Source organism: Moschus berezovskii, chromosome 13 (genome assembly GCF_049115385.1).
Source record: "Moschus berezovskii isolate FMDL1 chromosome 13, NW_MosBer_1.0, whole genome shotgun sequence".
NCBI classification, from domain to species: Eukaryota; Metazoa; Chordata; class Mammalia; order Artiodactyla; family Moschidae; genus Moschus; species Moschus berezovskii.
In genome coordinates this window covers 70,990,698-71,012,935 of record NC_142472.1, presented here as the reverse complement: position 1 = coordinate 71,012,935, position 22,238 = coordinate 70,990,698, and the positions used below count along the sequence as shown (strand labels likewise).

Below are 22,238 nucleotides of genomic sequence, written 5' to 3'. Positions count from 1 at the left end.
GCATATTAAAAAGCAGAGACGTTACTTTGCTGACAAAGGTCTATCTACTCAAAGTTATGGTTTTTCCAGTAGTCATGTCTGGATGTGAGAGCTGGACTATAAAGAAAGCTGAGAGCCAAAGAATTGATGCTTTTGAATTGTAGTGTTGGAGAAGACTCTTGAAAGTCCCTTGGACAGCAAGGAGATCCATCCAGTCCATCCTAAAGGAGATCAGTCCAGAATATTCATTGGAAGGACTGATGCTGAAGCTGAAACTCCAATACTTTGGCCACCTGATGTGAAGAACTGACTTATTGGAAAAGGCCCTGATGCTGGGAAAGATTGAACACAGGAGAAGAAGTGGACATCAGAGGATGAGATGGTTGGAAGGTATCATCAACTGGATGGACATGAGTTTGAGCAAGCTTCGGGAGTTGGTGATGGAAAGGGAAGCCTGGCAAGCTGCAGTTCATGGGGTCACAAATTTTGAACATAACTGAGCTGAACTGAATGGAGATAAGTTAACAAGTCTGCCTTAAAAATAAACAAAACCTGCAAATCAAATCAGTTTCTAACTCAAATTGGCCCCTTTCAACCTTGTCAAACACCAAAGTCAAACTGGACCCCTTTAAGGGTTTCAGGCTTTAGGACTCCCATGCAGTCCTTCAGTAATCTGGTGCTTAGTTTCCTTATATAAAAGAAATAAACCAAGTTCAGAGTTTTCTGTACAGAGAACAACAGGTGAGTACTAGACATACCTTATTACTTCTGATAGAGATAGTCAGGGAGAAACAAACAGAATGGCAAACTACCCCAGGGACAAAAGAATCACCTCTCACAACAGGTTTCTGGGTCAAAATAACAAAATAAGAGCACTAAGAACCGTTAGAGAAGAATAAAGACTTCAGCAAGAACACTTAACATGATTTATACTCGATTTGCATGTTATTTTCAAAAACAAACCTATCAGACTAAGTAAGATAAAGAGTATATTTTAGGAAAATATGTTCAAGAATTATGGATGTTCCAGTTAACCAATTCTTATTGCTCCACTAAGACATAATGTTGCTAGATCCTAGCAACAGCTGACACAATCACTCTGTCACCAGAGTAGGGACAGAAAGAAAAAAAATTCATCTAAATGAGTTAGACAAGATGACCTCTCACAAAGACAAAAAAAAAAAAATTGTGGTGGGGGGGGCAGTTAAGCTTATCACCAAAATCTTTTTTGGGGAAAAGGATGGGTTTTATTGAACTTATATTATAAAGCTGTATTAACTGCTTACTGAGTGGAAAATTTATCCTGAATGATCTCAATATAACACAGGCTGTTTATAAAAAATCCATAGCAAACATCCCTCTCAATGGTGAAAGACTGAAAACTTTTCTCTAAGGTACAAGGCAAAGATGTCCACTTTCACCAGTTCTAGTCACGACAATCAGCTAAGAAAAAATTTTTAAAGGCATCCAAATTGGAAAGAAAAAAATAAAATCTCTACCTGCCAATGGCATGATCTTATATTTAGAAAACACTACAAATTTCACATTGCTAGAATAAACAAGCTCATCAAAGTTGCAGGATGCAAAATCAAAACACAAGATCACTTGTGTTTCTACACAATAACAACGAACAATTTGAAAAGGAAATGTAAAAAATAATTCCATCTACAATAGAATAAAAAAGAATAAAACATAAAAAACACAACATAAAAAATACTTAGGAATAAGCCTAACCAAAGGAGTCAAAGACTTGAATACTAAAAACTACAAATCTACCTTAGACACAAATAACCAGAACGACATTCCATGCTCACGGACTGGAAGATTTAATATGGTTAAGAGGTCCATACTGTCCAAAGTGATTTACAAATTTAATACAGTCCCTGTCAAAATCCTAAAGGTAGTTTTTGCAGAGGATTAAAAAACCACCCCAAAATTTACATGCAATTTCAAGGGATTCCAAATAGACAAAATCATTAAAAAAAAAAAAAACAAAGTCAGAGGATTCATGCTCCTGACTTCAAAATCAGTGCAGTTCAGTATTATCAGTTCAGTCACTCAGTCATGTCCGGCTCTTTGAAACCCCATAGAATGCAGCACGTCAGGCTTCTCTGTTCATCACCAACTCCTGGAGCCTACTCAAGCTCTTGAGTAGGTGATGCCATCCAACCATCTCATCCTCTGTCATCCCCTTCTCCCACCTTCAATCTTTCCCAGCATCAGGGTCTTTTCCAAAGAGTTGCTTCTTCGCATCAGGTGGCCAAAGTAGCAGAGTTTCAGCTTCAGCATCAGTCCTTCCAGTGAATATTTAGGACTGATTTCCTTTAGGATTGACTGACTGGATCTCCTTGCCATCCAAGGGACTTTCAAGAGTCTTCTCCAACACACAATTCAAAAGCATCAATTGTTCAGCGTTCAGCTTTCTTTATAGTCCAACTCTCATATCCATACATGACTACTGGAAAAACCACAGCTTTGACTAGACGGACCTTTGTTGGCAAAGTAATGTCTCTGCTTTTTAATATGCTGTCTAGGTTGGCCATAGCTTTTCTTCCAGGGAGCAAGTGTCTTTTAATTTCATGGCTGCAGTCACCATCTGCAGTGATTTTGGAGCCCCCCAAAATAAAGTCTGTCACTGTTTCCATTGTTTCCCCATCTATTTGCCATGAAGTGATGGGACTGGATGCCATGATCTTAGTTTTCTGAATGTTGAGTTTTAGGCCAACTTTTTCACTCTCCTCTGTCACTTTCATCTATGTTAATCACAATGCGGTACTAGCGTAAAGACAGACAAGCAGACCAACGGAGTAAAACAGAGAGCCCAGAAACCCTTTCTTCCATATATATGGTCAAATGATCTGCAAGGGTGCCAAAAACACTCAATGGGGAAAGGAAAAGTTCCTTCAAAAAACAGCGTTGGGAAGTCTGGTTTTCTACACACAAAAAATAAAGTTAGAACCTTATCTTACACCATATACAAAAAATTGACTTAAAAGGTATTAAAGATTTAGATGTAAGGTCTAAAACTATAAAACTCCTACAAGAAAACATAGAGGAAAGTCTTCACGACACTGGAGTTGGCAATGATTTCTTAGTTCTGATACCAAAAGCACAGGCAGCAAACCCAAAATCAACAAATAGGACACATCATACTTTAAAAACTTCTGCGCATCAAAAAACACCATCAAGAGAATGAATAGGCCACTGATGAAAAGGGAGAAAATACCTGTAAATCATGTACTTGATAAGGAGTTAACATCCTGAATAATGGATTTCTATAATTCAACAAGAAGAGTCAAAATAACTCAATTGAAAAATGCGTAAAGGACTTTAAACAGACATCACTCCAAAGATGACATACAATTGGCCGGAAAGCAATGAAAAGATGCTCCATATCACCAATCATTAGCAAAATACAAATCAAAGTCACAGTATCATCTTACACCAGTCAGGATGCTGGTGTAAGCTATCCAAAACACAGAAAACAAGTGTTGATGAGGATGTGGAAAAACTCAAACTCTTGTAACCCTCTTAACTGGACTGTAAAGTGGTGCAGCTGGTATGGCAAACAGTATGAAAGTTTCTTCAAAAATTAAAAATGAAATGAAACTACCATATGATCTGGCAATCCCATTTCTGAGTTTATGTCCAAAAGAATTGAAAGAAGGGTCTTAAAGAGATGTTTAGATACCCATATTCATAACAGCACTATTCACAAGAGCCAAGAGGTGGAAGCAGCCTGTATGTTCATTGACAAATGAATGGATAAACAAAATGTGGCATATAGATGATGGACTATTATTCATCCTTAAAAAGGAAAGCAATCCTGTTATGTGCACAGTGTGGGTAAACCTTGAAGAGACAATGCTAAGTAAAATAAGCCAGTCACAAAGAGACAAAGTGATTTCATTTATATGAGGTATCTAAAGGAGTCAAGGGCTTCCCTGGTGGCTCAGAGGTTAAAGCGTCTGCCTCCAATGCGGGAGACCCGGGTTCAATCCCTGGGTCGGGAAGATCCCCTGGAGAAGGAAACGGTAACCCACTTCAGTATTCTTGCCTGGAGAATCCCATGGACGGAGAAGCCTGGTAGGCTACAGTCCACGGGGTCGCAAAGAGTCGGACACGACTGAGCGACGGAACGGAATGGAAAGGAGTCAAATTCACAGAACCAGAATAGTGGTTACTAGGGACTGGGGAGTGGGGGACAGGTTGTTTTAGGGGTACAGAGTTTCAGATTTGTAAGATAAAAGTTTTGGAAATCTGTTTCATGACACTGTGAAAAAAATATATATATACACACACGCATATATAAAACAATACTGAAATGCACATTTAAAAGTGGGTAAAATTAGAAATTTTATGTTTCTTAGATAATAATGATTTGTTATGTTATTAACATTTATTGAAATCAGTTCAGTTCAGTTCAGTTCAGTCACTCAGTTGTGTCCGACTCTCCGCGACCCCATGAATCACAGCACGCCAGGCCTCCCTGTCCATCACCAACTCCCGGAGTTCGCTCAAACCCATGTCCACAGAGTCGGTGATGCCATCCAGCCATCTCATTCTCTGTCGTCCCCTTCTCCTCCCGCCCCCAACCTTTCCCAGCATCAGAGTCTTTTCCAGTGAGTCATACTTTAATATGGAATTATTAGGTAGAGTTTAAAAAACAGTAAAAAAGCCAGGATAGTAATTCCTAAAAGCTTTTGAATAGTATTACAGATTTTAAGAAAGTAAGATTATTAAAAATCCTACTTACCTTGGCTTGTCTCTTTTTTCTCTTTGTCTTTCAAAATCTCGTCCTCTGTCCTTTCCATCTCTTGGTTTTTCCTCTATCCTGTCTTTCACTTTATATTTTTCTTTGTATTTTTTCCCCAGAGCAATATCTTCCTGTATAGGAGGGGGTGGGCTAGGAGTTCGAGGTCCTTTCTTCTTACTTTGGTTGCTTTTTGAATTCCTAAAGTTAACACAAAGCTGTCAGAAGTCTAAAGACTTTTAGAAGGTGAAATAAGTTTTGGTTGTTTTTTTTTTTTCATTTTAACAAAGCATGATTAAAGACTGGTTAGCATTCCTTTCAATAACTTGCCATTTACTATTTTATAATATACTAGTAATCAATATCCCCCCAACAAAAAAAAACCCAGAGAAATGAGCAAAGATTTACTCACTACCTATTTCATTAACAGTGCTTACTATATAATTTTAAAAGGTAGATTTCTGAGAAAAGATAGAGGTGGAATAGGAACAGATTCAGGAAAGAAAATGTCATTAAAAAAAAAATAGAACTGAAAAAATTTTAAGCTTATTATAAAAAAGTAGATAGAAAAGTAAAAATCACCTACAATTCCATTACCCAAGGACAGCCACACTTTTTCTATTTTCCTTTTTTCCTCCCTGCCCACTCCCATATGCACAGTCATAATGTAATTTAAAAAAAAAATTGTTTGTACTAAATACTGTATTGGTATATTTCTGTAACAAAAAGTGGATTCTTATAATTATTCTTATGGACTGTACAGAATTCCCTTAATAGATATGCTCTATAACTTCTTTAAACAATTTCCATTCATAAGGTTTTAAGGTGGCTTCCATGTTTTCAGCACTATAAAGAACAATTACATCAAGTATAAATGAAACCCTAAGCATTGTTCAGTTCAGTTCAGTCACTCAGTCGTGTCCGACTCTTTGCGACCCCATGAACCACAGCACGCCAGGCCTCCCTGTCCATCACCAACTCCCAGAGTTCACCCAAACTCATGTCCATCGAGTCGGTGATGCCATCCAGCCATCTCATTCTCTGTCGTCCCCGTCTCCTCCTACCCCCAATCCTTCCCAGCATCAGACTCCTTTCCAGTGAGTCAACTCGTCGCATGAGGTGGCCAAAGTATTGGAGTTTCAGCTTTAGCATCAGTCCTTCCAATGAACACCCAGGATTGATCTCCTTTAGAATGGACTGGTTGGATCTCCTTGCAGTCCAAGGGACTCTCCAGAGTCTTCTCCAGCACCACAGTTCAAAAGCATCAATTCTTTAGCGATCAGCTTTCTTCACAGTCCAACTCTCACATCCATACATGACCACGGGAAAAACCATAGCCTTGACTAGACGGACCTTTGTTGGCAAAGTAATGTCTCTGCTTTTTAATATGCTATCTAGGCTGGTCATAACTTTCCTTCCAAGGAGTAAAGCGTCTTTTAACTTCATGGCTGCAATCAGCATCTGCAGTGATTTTGGAGCCCCCAAAAAGAAAGTCTGACACTGTTTCCACTGTTTCCCCATCTATTTCCCATGAAGTGATGGGACCAGATGCCATGATCTTCGTTTTCTGAATGTTGAGCTTCAAGCCAACCCTTTCACTCTCCTCTTTCACTTTCATCAAGAGGCTTTTGAGTTCCTCTTCGCTTTCTGCCATAAGTGTGGTGTCATCTGCATATCTGAGGTTATTGATATTTCTCCCAGCAATCTTGATTCCAGCTTGCGCTTCTTCCAGCCCAGCGTTCCTCATGATGTACACTGATGTAAGCATTGTTAGTAAATATTTATTTAAATCTTTGTTTTATATCTTAAACATTCATTTAAACCTTTTCCAACTCTTAGACTACAGAGATGATCCTTTAAATTTTAGAATTTTGTCTTTCATGGTTTTAGTCCATCTGGAACTGACTAACTGCTATAACTCTGAGCCCTTACACATTACAAACTGTCTTCATACCTTAACAGTGGTTTGACTGAATACTAGAGCATTTCAGAATGATATCCTTTTACCTCAGAGCTCTATAAATACTGTTACAGTATCTTGCAGCATTTAGTGTTTTGGATGAGAAGTCCAGAGAGTCAATTACTTTTCCTATGCAGGTTTCTCAGCTTTTCTGCTGGTATGCTTATAAAACATTATTCTTTGGAAATTAAAAATTTCATCAAGATAAATCTAGATTTTCTTTTTTAACCTTTTCCAGTACTCAATGTGCTGTTTCAATCTGAAACCTTAATTGTTTTGCTCATTGGTTTTCCTATTCTTATTTCATCAGTTCTCCATAGGACCTGGGTCTCTCTAGTTTGCTTTACTGCAGTTACTGCATATCTCCTAGGTCACTTCTCCATTATTTTTCATTATTCCCATCTCTCCTTTTGCTTTCCAGTATCTTAAATGTGTTTTCAAATTCAGTAAGTTTTCCTTAAATTCTAAATTTGGCAATCTCATTATTCTGCTATTTCCAGTATAAAAATCGTTTTCATTCCAAAATATCCTTGTTCACAGACTGCTTTAACTTTTTCACGATCAACTGCTCTCAACAGATCAATGCAATATCCTCTCAAATCATACTAAAATTTTTAATTAATTTATTGTTTCAATTCATTCCTATTTTCTGCAACATGGAATGTTCAGTCTGGTACTGAGTTTTAAAGGAGTCCTTTCTTTTCAGATTATCTGAAAAGTTTTCACTAGCTACTTATTTCAGTACCTATTGATATTTATAAATGACGACCTAAGCCAAAATCCTAGAACTTACTACCTGTGACCTAGAGTTCTCTAGCCCAAGATTCCTTAGCTAAATAAAAAAGTAACAGGTAGTATCTTCCTCAAAATTGCTGGTAAGACTAAAAACAGATAAAAAAGGCAACTGACTCAGAGTGGGCATTCAGAAAATTTGCCTTAGTTTTTCTCCCTATTTATCATCACAGATGGGGTAAACCATCTAGCAAGTCAAAAATCATTAAAATATGACCAAATCTGCTCTTCATCTTTGTCTTCTGCCAAGAACCATTATTAGCTACATTATCTCACTGCATATTTATGAGATGACTGAAACTTTTAATGTATTTAAAAGATAAGTGATAGATGTCTTTTCCATTTAAAAGACACACTGGGGGTGGGGGGGTGGGGGAAGGAAGCAGAAGAGGAAGGGGACATGTATTTACAGCTGATTTGAGTTGTTGTATAGCAAAAACCGAAACATTGTAAAGTAACTGTCTTCCAATTAAAAAGATGACACACTAATCAATAGTTGGTAAAGATAATATCAAAATTACTAAAAAACCATTTTCAACCATTATCATTTCAAAATGACAGAGGAATTCTTGACACAAACTGTATTTTCACATTACTGCCTATGACAAAGACTAACTAGGTATTTACTAAACTTTTGTCCTGGCCATACTGATGAACAATACTCTACACATTTATAAAGTTAAATGTGACCAAATGACCAAGTTCTGGCCAAAAGAACATAAGAGGAAGTGATGCATACCACTTCCAGGTCTAATTAATAAAAAAGCCTCTCATATTCCAGGTAATTATAAACTATATAACTAAATAAGTGCAATAATCTTTTTTTCTTTGCATATTTCACTTTTTGATCCTCAATAATGTAGGAAAGTGAAGCCACAGTCAGAAGGAGCTTAGTTACTCAATATCCATGTACAGGAGAGTCACCTCGTAATCATCCATTTCTTACTTGAGTGAGAAATAAACTTCTGGTTGTGTTAAATTCACATTCTAGGAGTAAGCTATCAGAACAACCAAGATTACGCCACTACACTCATTGAAGTACAGAATTTCTTCAAATACCTTCAAAAATATACGTATTCAATACTTGGGAAACAGTTGTGTTACAGATAAGAGTTTGCAAGTGCCTTCCAACAGAATGGGCCAAAATTGGTTTTGAGCACTCTGCAGTCAGCAAGATCTTTCAACATTTTTTTAAGTCAAATGATCGTCCTTTTAGGGGCCCAGAGCCCAGTTCCTATTTGTGGCACAGAGCTCAATTATCTACTTCCATCACTTTTTTGAGCCTATCTCTCCCTCTCCCCCCAAAACTTAATTCTTTTGAATAGCTTTTGACATACTTCACATATCTTTGCACAAAAACTCATTGATATAAAGAAAAATTTTCTTAATAAAAACTAACAACAGAGATAAACAGAAACAATAAAACATTTATTGATTCTAAGCCACTCTCACATCTTAGCATAAAGCTTAGTATCGGACTATCTCTTACAACAAGTGTCACAGAAAAGTGCTAACTTTCAGGGAGAAGTGTGAGTCTTAATTTGTCTGTGATTATCTCTGCCCTTTCAACATGATAACCACGTAAAACCAAGGAGTTAGTTTATCTGATTTCCCCCTCAGTTTACTTACTGGCATTGGTTGCAATATTCCACTAAATTTTAACTGAAATTCTAATCATTACTTGTTGTTGAATGTCTTCAAACAGTTTTATCGTATGATCCACAATTAAACTGTAAGTTGATGATCTGACACACTTGAGGCAATTTAAACTACATGACTACAGAAGTGCTATATCCAACTCAGTGTTTTCTTTGTATCTTCAATGTACTGTTTTCCAGGTCCTTCTGTTTCTATTGTTAAATTAATGATGCATCTTAAACTCAGGATCGCATAATACACAAATAGTTCAGTTCAGTCGCTCAGTTGTGTCCGACTCTGCGACCCCAGGAATTACAGAACGCCAGGCCTCCCTGTCCATCACCAACTCCCGGAGTTCACTCAAACCCACCTCCATCGAGTTGGTGATGCCATCCAGCCATCTCATTCTCTGTCGTCCCCTTCTCCTCCTGCCCCCAATCCTTCCCAGCATCAGACTCTTTTCCAGTGAGTCAACTTGTCGCATGAGGTGGCCAAAGTACTGGAGTTTCAGCTTTAGCATCAGTCCTTCCAATGAACACCCAGGATTGATCTCCTTTAGGATGGACTTGTTGGATCTCCTTGAGGTCCAAGGGACTCTCCAGAGTTCTCCAACACCACAGTTCAAAAGCATCAATTCTTTAGCGATCAGCTTTCTTCACAGTCCAACTCTCACATCCATACATGACCATGGGAAAAACCATAGCCTTGACTAGAGGGACCTTGGTTGACAAAGTAATGTCTCTGCTTTTCAATATGCTATCTAGGGTGGTCATAACTTTCCTTCCATGGAGTAAGCGTCTTTTAATTTCATGGCTGCAATCAGCATCTGCAGCGATTTTGGAGCCCCAAAAAATAAAGTCTGACACTGTTTCCCCATCTATTTCCCATGAAGTTATGGGACCAGATGGCATGATCTTAGTTTTCTGAATGTTGAGCTTCAAGCCAACTTTTTCACTCTCCTCTTTCACTTTCATCAAGAGGCTTTTTAGTTCCTCTTCACTTTCTGCCATAAGGGTGGTGTCATCTGCATATCTGAGGTTATTGATATTTCTCCCGGCAATCTTGATTCCAGCTTGTGCTTCTTCCAGCCCAGCTGCTGCTGCTGCTGCTGCTGCTAAGTCACTTCAGTAGTGTCCGACTCTGTGTGACCCCATAGATGGCAGCCTACCAGGCCAGCCCAGCATTAATAGTTAAATCAATATAATTATTCATGTGTGGATGCTAAGTTGCTTCAGTCATGTCTGACTCTTTCCATGGACTGCAGCCTGCTAGGCTCTTCTGTCCATGGGATTCTCTAGGCAAGAACACTAGAGTGGGTTGCCATTTCCTCCTCCAGGGATCTTCCCAACCCGGGGATTGAACCTGCGTCTCTTAAGTCTCCTGCATTGGCAGGCGGGTTCTTTACCACTAATGTCACCTGCACAGCCCCCAATAATTCATGCTCAATATTGAAAGGATAAGTGAATTACCAATAAGACTGTTAGAGTAGACTACATGAAAAACAGGATGAAACTAACCCTTCAACTAAACAGGTATCAAAACTTTGTATGAAGAGATTAAATACTGAAGATTTCATAAATAACAAGGACAAGAAAATAAAAAGGAGTATTTCTGGCATGCTGGGTTTTGTGGGGGAAATAAATGGAATTAGGGGAATTTATATAATTGGTTAGTTAAAAGGAAAAAGAGCGGGTGGGTTAAATTGTATCACTCTGTAGTTTGACTTCTTTCATATCCCTTTACTCAATTTGAGGAGCAAAGGAGAGAATTAAGCCTACTTTACAGAGTGCCTTATTACAACACAAAGCTCTCTACATAGGTGCTACGGAAAGATAGAATAGTGAACCATCAAGATGCCAGTCTTCAGGGAGCTTAAATTTAATAGAAGTTGTAAAACATGTATGCCACGGCTAAAATATAATAATGGAAATAGCAGTTAGCATTATGCAAAAGGTATAAATAAAATCTGATATACAAAGGGAGCAGAAATTATGTTCCGTAAGGAGAAATGGGAAATCTTAATGGAAAGACAGAATTTGAGCTAGACACTGAAGGACTAAAGATGATGAACGTAGGAGGAACACTGGACAAAAATATGGGCAAGACTGAGAAGATCAATGTATGAATTCCCCTCTAAAAAATCTGAATTCCATTCAACAGAATGGAAAACTACTGAGTTTTTCAATGGCATAATAAATTAATAGGAATTTTTCTTTTAAGATACCTCTTACAACATTCGTAAAGTGAACGGTTATGGCAGCTGAATGAATATGCTTACATGTGTGAGGGAATGGACACTAGATAAAGTAAATAAAGTTTGTAGGACGATATATTAATAATAAACTAGGCAAGAAGTGAATGAAGTGTAGAATAGGGTTAAAGCCTCCAGAAACTAGAGGGAGAACAAATATAAATTTCATTATGGGGTAACAAATATAAATTTCATTATGGGGTCATACAGACATCTACCAACCGGTCAAATATTGAGAAAAGGTTTTCAGTTTAGCCTTGTTCTTATATAATAAATTAGTGTATGCCCTTTAATTGAAATAAAATTTAAAATTTAAAGAGTACAGATGACATTATATGGAAAACTATCTCCTGCCTTATTTTCAACCCCCCAATGTAATTTATTTCTATCCTTATTCTTTCAACTGGCTACTACAACGATTCTAAAAATGTATGCATACTGCTTCATACACCAGGAGACAAGAAGAATGTTGTTCACTGTGCATAATTTGTAATAACTAAAACCTGGAAATGACTTAAATGTTCAATAACAGAAAAGTAAATATATAAATATTAATATGGCATTGGGTTTTTTTCTTTTTGCTGCTTGAGGCATTTGTAAAATAACTTAATGTAGCTTTTTACAACTGTGTATTCTGTAGTATTTTTTTCATTTGGTGAAATTTTAACTGTTAATGTTTTTGGCATTGTGCTTTGTAACATTTATTAAATAAAAATTTTAAAAATATATTAATATGAAAGAACTATGGCTATAGATATCAACATAGGTAAATGTAAAAAACTGCCAAAAAAGCTAAGTTTAAAACAGCAAATTGCAGAAGAAAAGTTGTATCTATATTAAGACTAAATAAATGAAAATATTATTTATTGTAAGATAATATAATATAGAAGTATAAACACACATGCACAAGTATCATAAACAACAAATTCAAGAGGGAAGGACAGGAAATACACCTGCTTAGTTTTTTTTTGGGAAAAAAAAGTTCTGAAGCATATATAGGTATGACACAGATCTTTGTTTCATCGTTCTCTATAATTTTCTTTTAAGTGGAAACTTTCCATACTTCTTTTTTTTAAAAAAGAAAAAAGCTTATATTAAATGCTCAATGTATTAAAAGTATCCTTTTGTAATCTACTAAGTAATTCTTTTGAATATCATGTCAGAAAAAGCTATTTTTCATTCTGGCACTGTTTATCACCCTACTGACCTCTGCTGGTCCAACAATGGAGAGGATACTGCAGTTGTCTTCCTGTCTTTCTTGCTAGTTGAAGATGATGACTTAGGGCTTGATTTTCTCTTTGGAGATTTGCTAGACTTTCTTAGAGAAGGTGATGGAGACAACTTTGATCTAACCACATCTGGTGAAACCTTTCAAAAGAATTCAGTAAGTCAGAAAGTATACCAATCATGGTTGCTACAATCAGACAACAAAGCAACAACAAGAAACTTCAGATAAAACATTAAGTGCTATGACAGCCACCACACATTACTATCAGCCTGGCTCCTAAACTTATACTGTTAACAATATGCTAACTGCCCCAACATTAATATAAAAAGTGAAAGTGAAGTTGCTCAGTCGTGTCTGACTCTTTGTGACCCCGTGGACTGTAGCCTACCAGGCTTCTCTGTCCACAAGATTCTCCAGGCAAGAATCCTGGAGTGGGTTGCCATTTCCTTCTCCAGGGGATCTTCCCGACCCAGAGATTGAACCCAAGTCTCCTGCACTGCAGGCAGACTCTTTACCATCTGAACCTCCAGGGAAGTCATACGCAGTTTTTAGGCTCTTATTTGGAGCTTATGACTGTTATATAGGGAAACGACAGCAAGGTTGCAGAGAGAGCTGACCAGAGCTGGCATGGCTGGGGCAGGATGTCCAAGTTCATCACAGACAGTCTAAAACAGAACTCTGCTCATCACCTGGGCATCAGGTTCTCCAGCCCCTTCTATATCTGCCACACAGCTATTAACATTAGTATCTATAAAGCAAACTAAAATTATGAAATTTCAAAATCTCCTCAGAAAAATCACAAATTATATTCAAATATATTTTATCTCTTTCTACTCTTTAGAAAAGAAACAAGTACTCTATAGAGATAGCATGGGCCTAAAAATCAGGTGTATGTAGATTCAAGTTCCATTTCACATTAGTTGGTGACTCCAGGCCACAGAAACTCAGTTTTCTTTATCTGTTCAACAATAAAAATATGCCCCATTTATCTAATAGAGTAATGTCAAGATTAATTGATCAACATGTATGAAATATCAATATGCCAATACAATTTGAGATGTAGCAAGCAGTTAATGAGTTCAGAAATCATTATCCATGTTAATGTTAATTACTAACATATTTCAGTAAATAGCATACCTCCTTTTTAATAATGATTTCTTCTCTTTTCTCCATGTTTTCTTGTTCCAGCTTCATTAATTCCCTCTGTATCTTTTGACGCTTCATTTCCAATGACAACTCATGAACATAATCGTAATTAATATCTCCATTGTCAGAATCTTTAAAATAAAAATTCCATTACTTTCAAAAACTATTATAGCTATCTATACCAAAAATTATAGCAATTTTTCCAACTATTTTGTATACAAATTAAAATGGTAGATTCTTTAATAAGAGTAACACACTTCTAAAAAATAAAGGAAATATATACTGTTTCTACCTGGAGGAGGGCATGGCAACCCCCCAAGAATACTCCAGTATTCTTGCTGAGAGAATCCCAATGGAGAGAGGAACCTGGCGGGCTACAGTCCATGGGGTGACAAAGAGTCAGTCAGACACGACTGAGTGACTAAGCACAGCAGCATACTGTTTCTATAAACAATTAAAATTGATATAGCTAATTTCTTTATGAAAAACCAGTCTTAAGGTTCCTGGTTTTCTGTAAGTTATTTTGGGTTGTTTGGGGGTTGGGTTTTTGGTTAGATGGAATTTTTAAAAGATATAATACTCAGTTACAAATTCTAAGTATTAAGGCTACCAAAACCTTTAATATTTCATACTGTATATGATGTGATTCCTTATCTCCCTGCTTTTCTTAAAGACTCATTAGTATTAAGGTTACATTAAATGTACAATACTATTTCTGTAGTTTTGCTTTTTAATTAATATCATTACTAAAAGTAATTTTAATACTAATGTGTACATGAGCTAATTTCTGAATGATCGATAACATTTTCATTATAAATGGTTTGTAGCAGTTCCTTAGATTAGAACTGTCCATCTCTTCAATAGATCTGATACCATGTATCTATTTCTATCTACCCTTTCAAAGAAAAGAATATGAAGATTAAAGAGAGGAAAACAAGGAAGAGTGATGTACAGAGAATTTCATTACAAATGCATATAGATGTCTTCAGAGCCAACTGGCACTGTTATCTCTTTGTTATTAATGTCAACAAGCCTAGAGGAGGAAATTTCACTGACTGCTATCCTAACACCTGACCACATTTGGACTGACCACTTACAAACTGAAGAGCCTTCTCAAGTCACAATTTTAGCACTTAAGATCATCATTTCTTAACCTGGGGTAAATAAATAAAATGAAGAACTAAAAAACAAAAAAGATAAAGGAGTCTTACTTGAATGCTTAAAGCACAAAAATATGGACATCACTGACATTCTTTAAAAAGAATTCCTACTAATTAAAAGGGGAAATGGTCAAAGGACATGAACAGGCAATTCATAAAAAGAAATGCAGATGATAGATAAATAAGTCTTTTTCATGTATTAAACAGCCATCTTTTCCCCTTAATGGTAATATTTGGTACTGGCAAAGGTACAGATAAAAGGCATGTTCATTTTCTGGAGGCAGTGATGTAAACTAATACATCCAGCCTGGACAATAATTTGGCAGCCATGAGTAAAATCCTTAAGAACATTCTTACCTTTTAATATGACAATTCTACTGTTAGAAATCTATTGCAACTAATAATAGATATAAAACTAAAGCTTTAAATTTATAGTCTTCTACACTGTCCTACAGAAAGATCTCTCCATGTCATACACAAGGTCAAACAACTTCATTTTAATATCTGCAACACATTTCATGATATGAACATATCATAGTTTATTTAACCATTTTCCTTCTGACATTTAGTTTGTTTCCAATATTTTGCTATTATAAACAAGACTTCAATGAACACTGTGATACCTACTTTGGTTTACAAGTGCAAGTATTTTCTTTTCAGAACAGATTTCTCGAATTAAATTTGCTGGAGTAAGTATAATTTTTAATTTGCCAAACTATACTTGCTTGTTTGGCAAACAATATTTTTTTTTCCTGACAAACTATACTATTGCCACGTAGTAGTATATTGCCAAATATACTCAGAATTTGATATTAATAATATGTATATTAATATATTATATTTTTATAGTATTGCCAAACTATACTCAGAAATTTGGGGGCTTCCCCGATGGCTCAGACAGTAAAGAACTGATCTGCAATGTGGGAGACCTCAGTTCAATCCTTGGGTCAGGAAGATCCCCTGGAGAAGGGAATGGCAACCTATTCCAGTATTCTTGCCTGGAGAATTCCATGGACAGAGGAGCCTGGTGGACTACAGTCCATGGGGTCACAAAGAGTTGGACATGACTAAGAGACCACACTTTTCCCTTTCATACTCAGAAACAGATTTATCAAAGTACACTTACACTTGATTATATTAGTATTTTTCACTTCTTCCAGTATGATAGGTGAAGAATGTTATCTCTCTATTTGAACTGGTATTTCCCTATAGTAAAGCTGAGCATTTACTGGCCATTTCTATCTCCATTATGAATTACATATCCAATTTTTTTATTTTAGGCCCATTTTTCAACTGAACCCCTTTTCTTATGTATTTGTGGAAGTTCATTATATGTTAATACAGTGTTTTTACTATACATTTACACATGATACATGTCAAGTATATTCTTTTAGTGATTTATTTTTAATAGACGACTTCTATGTTTAGTTAGGTACAAAATTTTAAATCCTTATATAATCAAATCTTTTATGGATTCTGTATTTTATGCTTATTTTAGGAGAATGTACATACCTCTAAGATTTCCCAAATATGTTCATACATTTTCTCTTCTAAACTACAATGGTGCTTTTGCTTTCAATATTACTGCATTGTTCTTTATGGTAAACAAATATAGTAAGTTTAGAGAACTAAACAAAATATAAAAACTTAGAGAATAGGAGTTGGAAATACATAAAACAACTGGGGATGATGAAAAGTTTTATAGGTATATAGGTGGCTCAGATCATGAACTCCTTATTGCCAAATTCAGACTTAAATTGAAGAAAGTCGGGAAAACCACTACACCATTCAGATATGACCTAAATCAAATCCCTTATGATTATACAGTGGAAGTGAGAAATAGATTTAAGGGACTAGATCTGATAGATAGAGTATATGATGAACTATGGACAGAGTTTAGTGACATGTACAGGAGACAGGGACCAAGACCATCCCCATGGAAAAGAAATGCAAAAAAGCAAAATGGCTGTCTGAGGAGGCCTTACAAATAGCTGTGAAAAGAAGAGAAGAGAAAAGCAAACGAGAAAAGGAAAGATATAAGCACCTGAATGCACAGTTCAAAGAATAGCAAGGAGAGATAAGAAAGCCTTCCTCAGCGATCAATGCAAAGAAATAGAGGAAAACAACAGAATAGGAAAGACAAGAGATCTCTTCAAGAAAATTAGAGCTACCAAGGGAACATTTCATGCAAAGATGGGCTCAATAAAGGACAGAAATGGTATGGACCTAACAGAAGCAGAAGATATTAAGAAGAGGTGACAAGTATACACAGAAGAACTGTACAAAAAACATCTTGACGACCAAGATAATCATGATGGTATGATCACTCACCTAGAGCCAGATATCTTGGAATGTGAAGTCAAGTGGGTCTTAGAAAGCATCACTATGAACAAAGCTAGTGGAGGTGATGGAATTCCAGTTGAGCTATTTCAAATCCTCAAAGATGATGCTGTGAAAGTGCTGCACTCAATATGTCAGCAAATTTAGAAAACTCAGCAGTGGCCACAGGACTGGAAAAGCTCAGTTTTCATTCCAATCCCAAAGAAAGGGAACGCCAAAGAATGCTCAAACTATGGCACAATTGCACTCATCTCACAGGCTAGTAAAGTCATGCTCAATTCTCCAAGTCAGGCTTCAGCAATATGTGAACCGTGAACTTCCATATGTTCAAGCTGGTTTTAGAAAAGGCAGAGGAACCAGAGATCAAGTTGCCAACATCTGCTGGATCATGGAAAAAGCAAGAGAGTTCCAGAAAAACATCTAGTTCTGCTTTATTGACTATGCCAAAGCCTTGGACTGTGTGGATCACAATAAACTGTGGAAAATTCTGACCTGCCTCTTGAGAAACCTGTATGCAGATCAGGAAGCAACAGTTAGAACTGGACATGGAACAACAGACTGGTTCCAAATAGGAAAAGGAGTATGTCAAGGCTGTATATTGTCACCCTGCTTATTTAACTTATATGCAGAGTACATCATGAGGAACGTTGGGCTGGAAGAAGCACAAGCTGGAATCAAGATTGCCAGGAGAAATATCAATAACCTCAGATATGCAGATGACACCACCCTTATGGCAGAAAGTGAAGAAGAATTAAAAAGCCTCTTGATGAAAGTGAAAGAGGAGAGTGAAAAAGTTGGCTTGAAGCTCAAAATTCAGAAAACTAACATCATGCCATCTGGTCCCATCACTTCATGGGAAATAGATGGGCAAACAGTGGAAAACAGTGTCAGACTTTATTTTTGGGGGCTCCAAAATCACTGCAGATGCTGATTGCAGCCATGAAATTAAAAGACGCTTACTCCTTGGAAGGAAAGTTATGACCACCCTAGATAGCATATTGAAAAGCAGAGACATTACTTTGCCAACCAAGGTCCATCTAGTCAAGGCTATGGTTTTTCCCGTGGTCATGTATGGATGTGAGAGTTGGACTGTGAAGAGAGCTAATCGCCGAAGACTTGATGCTTTTGAACTGTGGTGCTGGAGAAGACTCTTGAGAGTCCCTTGGACTGCAAGGAGACCCAACCAGTCCATTCTAAAGGAGGTCAGTCCTGGCTGTTCATTGGAAGGACAGATGCTAAAGCTGAAGCTCCAGTACTTTGGCCACCTCATGAGAAGAGCTGACTCATTGGAAAAGACTCTGATGCTGGGAGATTTTGGGGGCAGGAGGAGAAGGGGACGACAGAGAATGAGATGGCTGGATGGCATCACCGACTCGATGGAGGTGGGTTTTAGTGAACTCTGGGAGTTGGTGATGGACAGGGAGGCCTGGCGTGCTGTGATTCATGGGGTCGCAGAGTCGGACACGACTGAGCAACTGAACTGAACTGAACTGAAGAATCTATACTTGATCCTGTAGGCAATGGGAAATCAGAGAATTTTAAACAGGGCAGTGAAATGAACTAATTTTTTCTTTTAGAAGTTCACTCTAACTCACAGAGTGAGAGAAGATATTTATAATATGTATACTGATTAAGAGATTTCATATTCAGACTGTATAAGGAACGTGTTGTGTGCTTCAGTCATGTCTGACTCTTTGAGACCCCAGAGACTGTAGCCTGCCAGGCTCCTCTGTCCATGGGATTCTCCAAGCAAGAATACTAGAGTGGGTTGCCATTTCCTTCTCCAATATAAAGAATATTCAACAATCAAAAAAAAGCAATAACAATAAAGAAGTAGGCAAAAGTCTATAGAGTTTACCAAACAGGTTGTACAATGGCCAATAAATGTGAGAAAATTGTCAACTTACTACTCATTAGGGAAATGTACACTAAAACCACCACAGTAAGATACAACCACCTATCTCTAGAATGATTATGATGAAAAAGTCAAAAAATACCATAGAAAGGAGAACTATTTTTGACTTGACATTTTCTACTAAAGATGAACATATATAGACTCAATGGCCCAACAATCCTACTCCCAAACATAAACTCAAGAGAAATGAGTACACGTTTATCAAAGGTATGATTAGGAGTAGCAACTTATTCAAAATAGCCCCAAACTAGATATTAACCAAATGTTTATTGACAGAAAAATGAGTAAGTTATGGTATACTCATACAATGAACTACTATATATCAATAAGAATTAATGAACTATGTTCAAAAATCTCACAAATGTATTGTTTTGGCTAAGTACAGAAAGAGAACATACTAAAGATTTCATTTATGTAGACTTCAAAAACAGACAAAACTAACCCATGGTGGTAAAAATCAAGACAGCAGGTACCTTCAGGAGGTGGAGGTTGGGAAAGTAGTGACTGAAAAAAGGGAGTACGAAGGGGCTTATGGGATATGAGTAATTTTCTGTGTACTGATGTGTGCTGCTTACACAAGCCTGTTCTATTGGTGAAAATTCAGTTAGTTGTACACATGAATCATGTACTCTTCTGAAAGTTATTATTATACTTTAATAAAAAGAAATCTTTTGTGAAGATTAGTCTGGGGTTCAAGTGGAGAATGATTTAGGACACAAGACTAACCTCAGTGCATGAGGTTAGAGAATTATTTGTAAAACACACTTATAGGCAACAAATAAGTATCTTAAAAACTAGAATATTAGTAGTAGTAATTTAGAGAAACAGGTAGTTTTGAAAGACACTCAACAGATAGAAATGTTTAGATTTACGTTAAGTGTCTGGGTTGAGCAGGAGTCTCAACAATGACCCTTAGACTTTAGGGAAACCAGTAGGAAAACTGGTGCCTTTAAGATATGGAACTCAGGTTCAGTTCAGTTCAGTCGCTCAGTCGTGTCCGACTCTCCGCAACCCTATGAATCACAGCAGGCCAGGCCTCCCTGTCCATCACCAACTCCCGGATTTCACTCAAATTCATGTCCACAGAGTCAGTGATGCCATCCAGCCATCTCATTCTCTGTCAGCCCCTTCTCCTCCCGCCCCCAACCTTTCCCAGCATCAGAGTCTTTTCCAGTGAGTCAACTCGTCGCATGAGGTGGCCAAAGTATTGCAGTTTCAGCTTCAGCATCAGTCCTTCCAATGAACACCCAGGATTGATCTCCTTTAGAATGGACTGGTTGGATCTCCTTGCAGTCCAAGGGACTCTCAAGAGTCTTCTCTAGCATCACAGTTCAAAAGCAATTCTTCGGCGATCAGCTTTCTTCACAGTCCAACTCTCACATCCATACATGACCACAGGAAAAACCATAGCCTTGACTAGATGGACCTTGTTGGCAAAGTAATGTCTCTGCTTTTTAATATACTATCAAGGTTGGTCATAACTTTCCTTCCAAGGAGTAAGCGTCTTTTAATTTCATGGCTGCAATCAGCATCTGCAGTGATTTTGGAGCCCAAAAAAATAAAGTCTGACACTGTTTCCACTGTTTCCCCATCTATTTCCCATGAAGTGATGGGACCAGATGCCATGATCTTTGTTTTCTGCATGTTGAGCTTCAAGCCAACCTTTTCACTCTCCTCTTCACTTTCATCAAGAGGCTTTTCAGTTCCTCTTCACTTTCTGCCATAAGGGTAGTGTCATCTGCGTATCTGAGGTTATTGATATTCAGGTAGAGATATCCAATCGGCAATGCCTCAATTAAGAGCTCTACATATTGGAGTCATTAATATGTAGATGTTAACGATGCCCTGGGAGCATGATTTCATCTCAAGAGAAAAACTGAAAGGGGGCGGGGGGAGTCTTGGGATGTGGGAAGGGGAAACAGCTAAGTTTTTAAAGCAGCTTCTAAAGACAAGTGGGTCTCAAAGAGCAGTATGAGGACTCCCTGAGATCCCCAAGACAATTTCTGGAGTTCCAGAAGATCAAAAGTGTTTCCACAGTTCTACATTATTTGCCTGCTTTACTCAATCTCTAGAGTATATTGTGGCATCTTCCAGGCGTCACATGATATGTGATATCATTAACAGACTGAATGCAGAGGCAGACACAAACATCTAGGTACCTTTCATTAAGGTAGTTAACAAGTTTACTTTAAGAAGTTAAAACAGTTTGCAAAAACATTTAGAACATTGCCACCTCCTCCAGTTTTTATTTTTGCTTTGCAAAGCATGGCTGTTTTCCATAAAACTGTAAGCTAGATTTACTGTCACTGTTTAACAAATTACAATTTAAAATTTTTCTCAGAACTAACTTCTAAAATGGAAACTACTGAAGCAGATAATCCACAAAAAGAAAAGCTCTCCAGGGTCCTTAAAAAGAGTGAAAAGTGTCCTGAGACCAAAATGTTTGAGAACTACTCATACAGACCAAACTTCCTCTGAGTCTAGCTAAAATTGCTATTTAGATTGAAAGCGCAGAGGTTAGTCTCACTCTCTAACCCTATGCTTCAATATTTTTTCAAACAGAAACTTTTAAACCATAGCGATTTATAATAATCAGAACCTATGAGTTTTAAAATCAAGAGAAAACCTAAGGGAACAGCCATGTGAATATTTTGTATGTAAAAGTACTATAAAAGACATTTATTCACCTTTTAAAAGAATTTTACATATAAAAGGCTCTTGCAGTAAAAATCAGTTTAGTTTTTTAAAGATGAGTCTAGAGCAAAGCGTTGGGAAGGGATAGATAGTACACAAGGAGCCTCTGGAAGGCCAAAGAGTTTGAATAGGAAGACAGTAAAACCCCACAAGTGACAGATGGATGCCAAGGGGAAAGTGTTTCAGGAAGAAAGGTTATGGGATGTGTCACATGCTGCAGGAAGATTACAGAAGAAAGAGACAAGTATGTCTTAATTTATTTAGCAAAAAGGAAGTTACTATGACCTTAAAGAGCAGTTTTAGTGAAGATGCACATCAGAAGACGGAATAAACATGAAGTGAAAAGGTACAATTTACCTGTAAAGTGGGAATAAACAAGATA

General features: G+C 37.2%; 1 protein-coding gene across 6 annotated transcripts in view; it reads right to left on the bottom strand.

The window, feature by feature from the left end:
- ZC3H13 (zinc finger CCCH-type containing 13) overlaps positions 1-22,238 on the bottom strand; it is a 110,704-nt gene that overhangs the window by 52,040 nt on the left and 36,426 nt on the right. For all 6 annotated transcript variants that reach the window (XM_088842762.1, XM_055426066.2, XM_055426068.2 and 3 more), the window contains exons 6-8: positions 13,739-13,878; positions 12,581-12,741; positions 4,736-4,933 (exon numbers count right to left, since the gene is read on the bottom strand). In XM_088842762.1, coding sequence (XP_088698888.1) covers positions 4,736-4,933; positions 12,581-12,741; positions 13,739-13,878 — 499 coding nt within the window. The remainder of the gene's footprint in view (positions 1-4,735; positions 4,934-12,580; positions 12,742-13,738; positions 13,879-22,238) is intronic.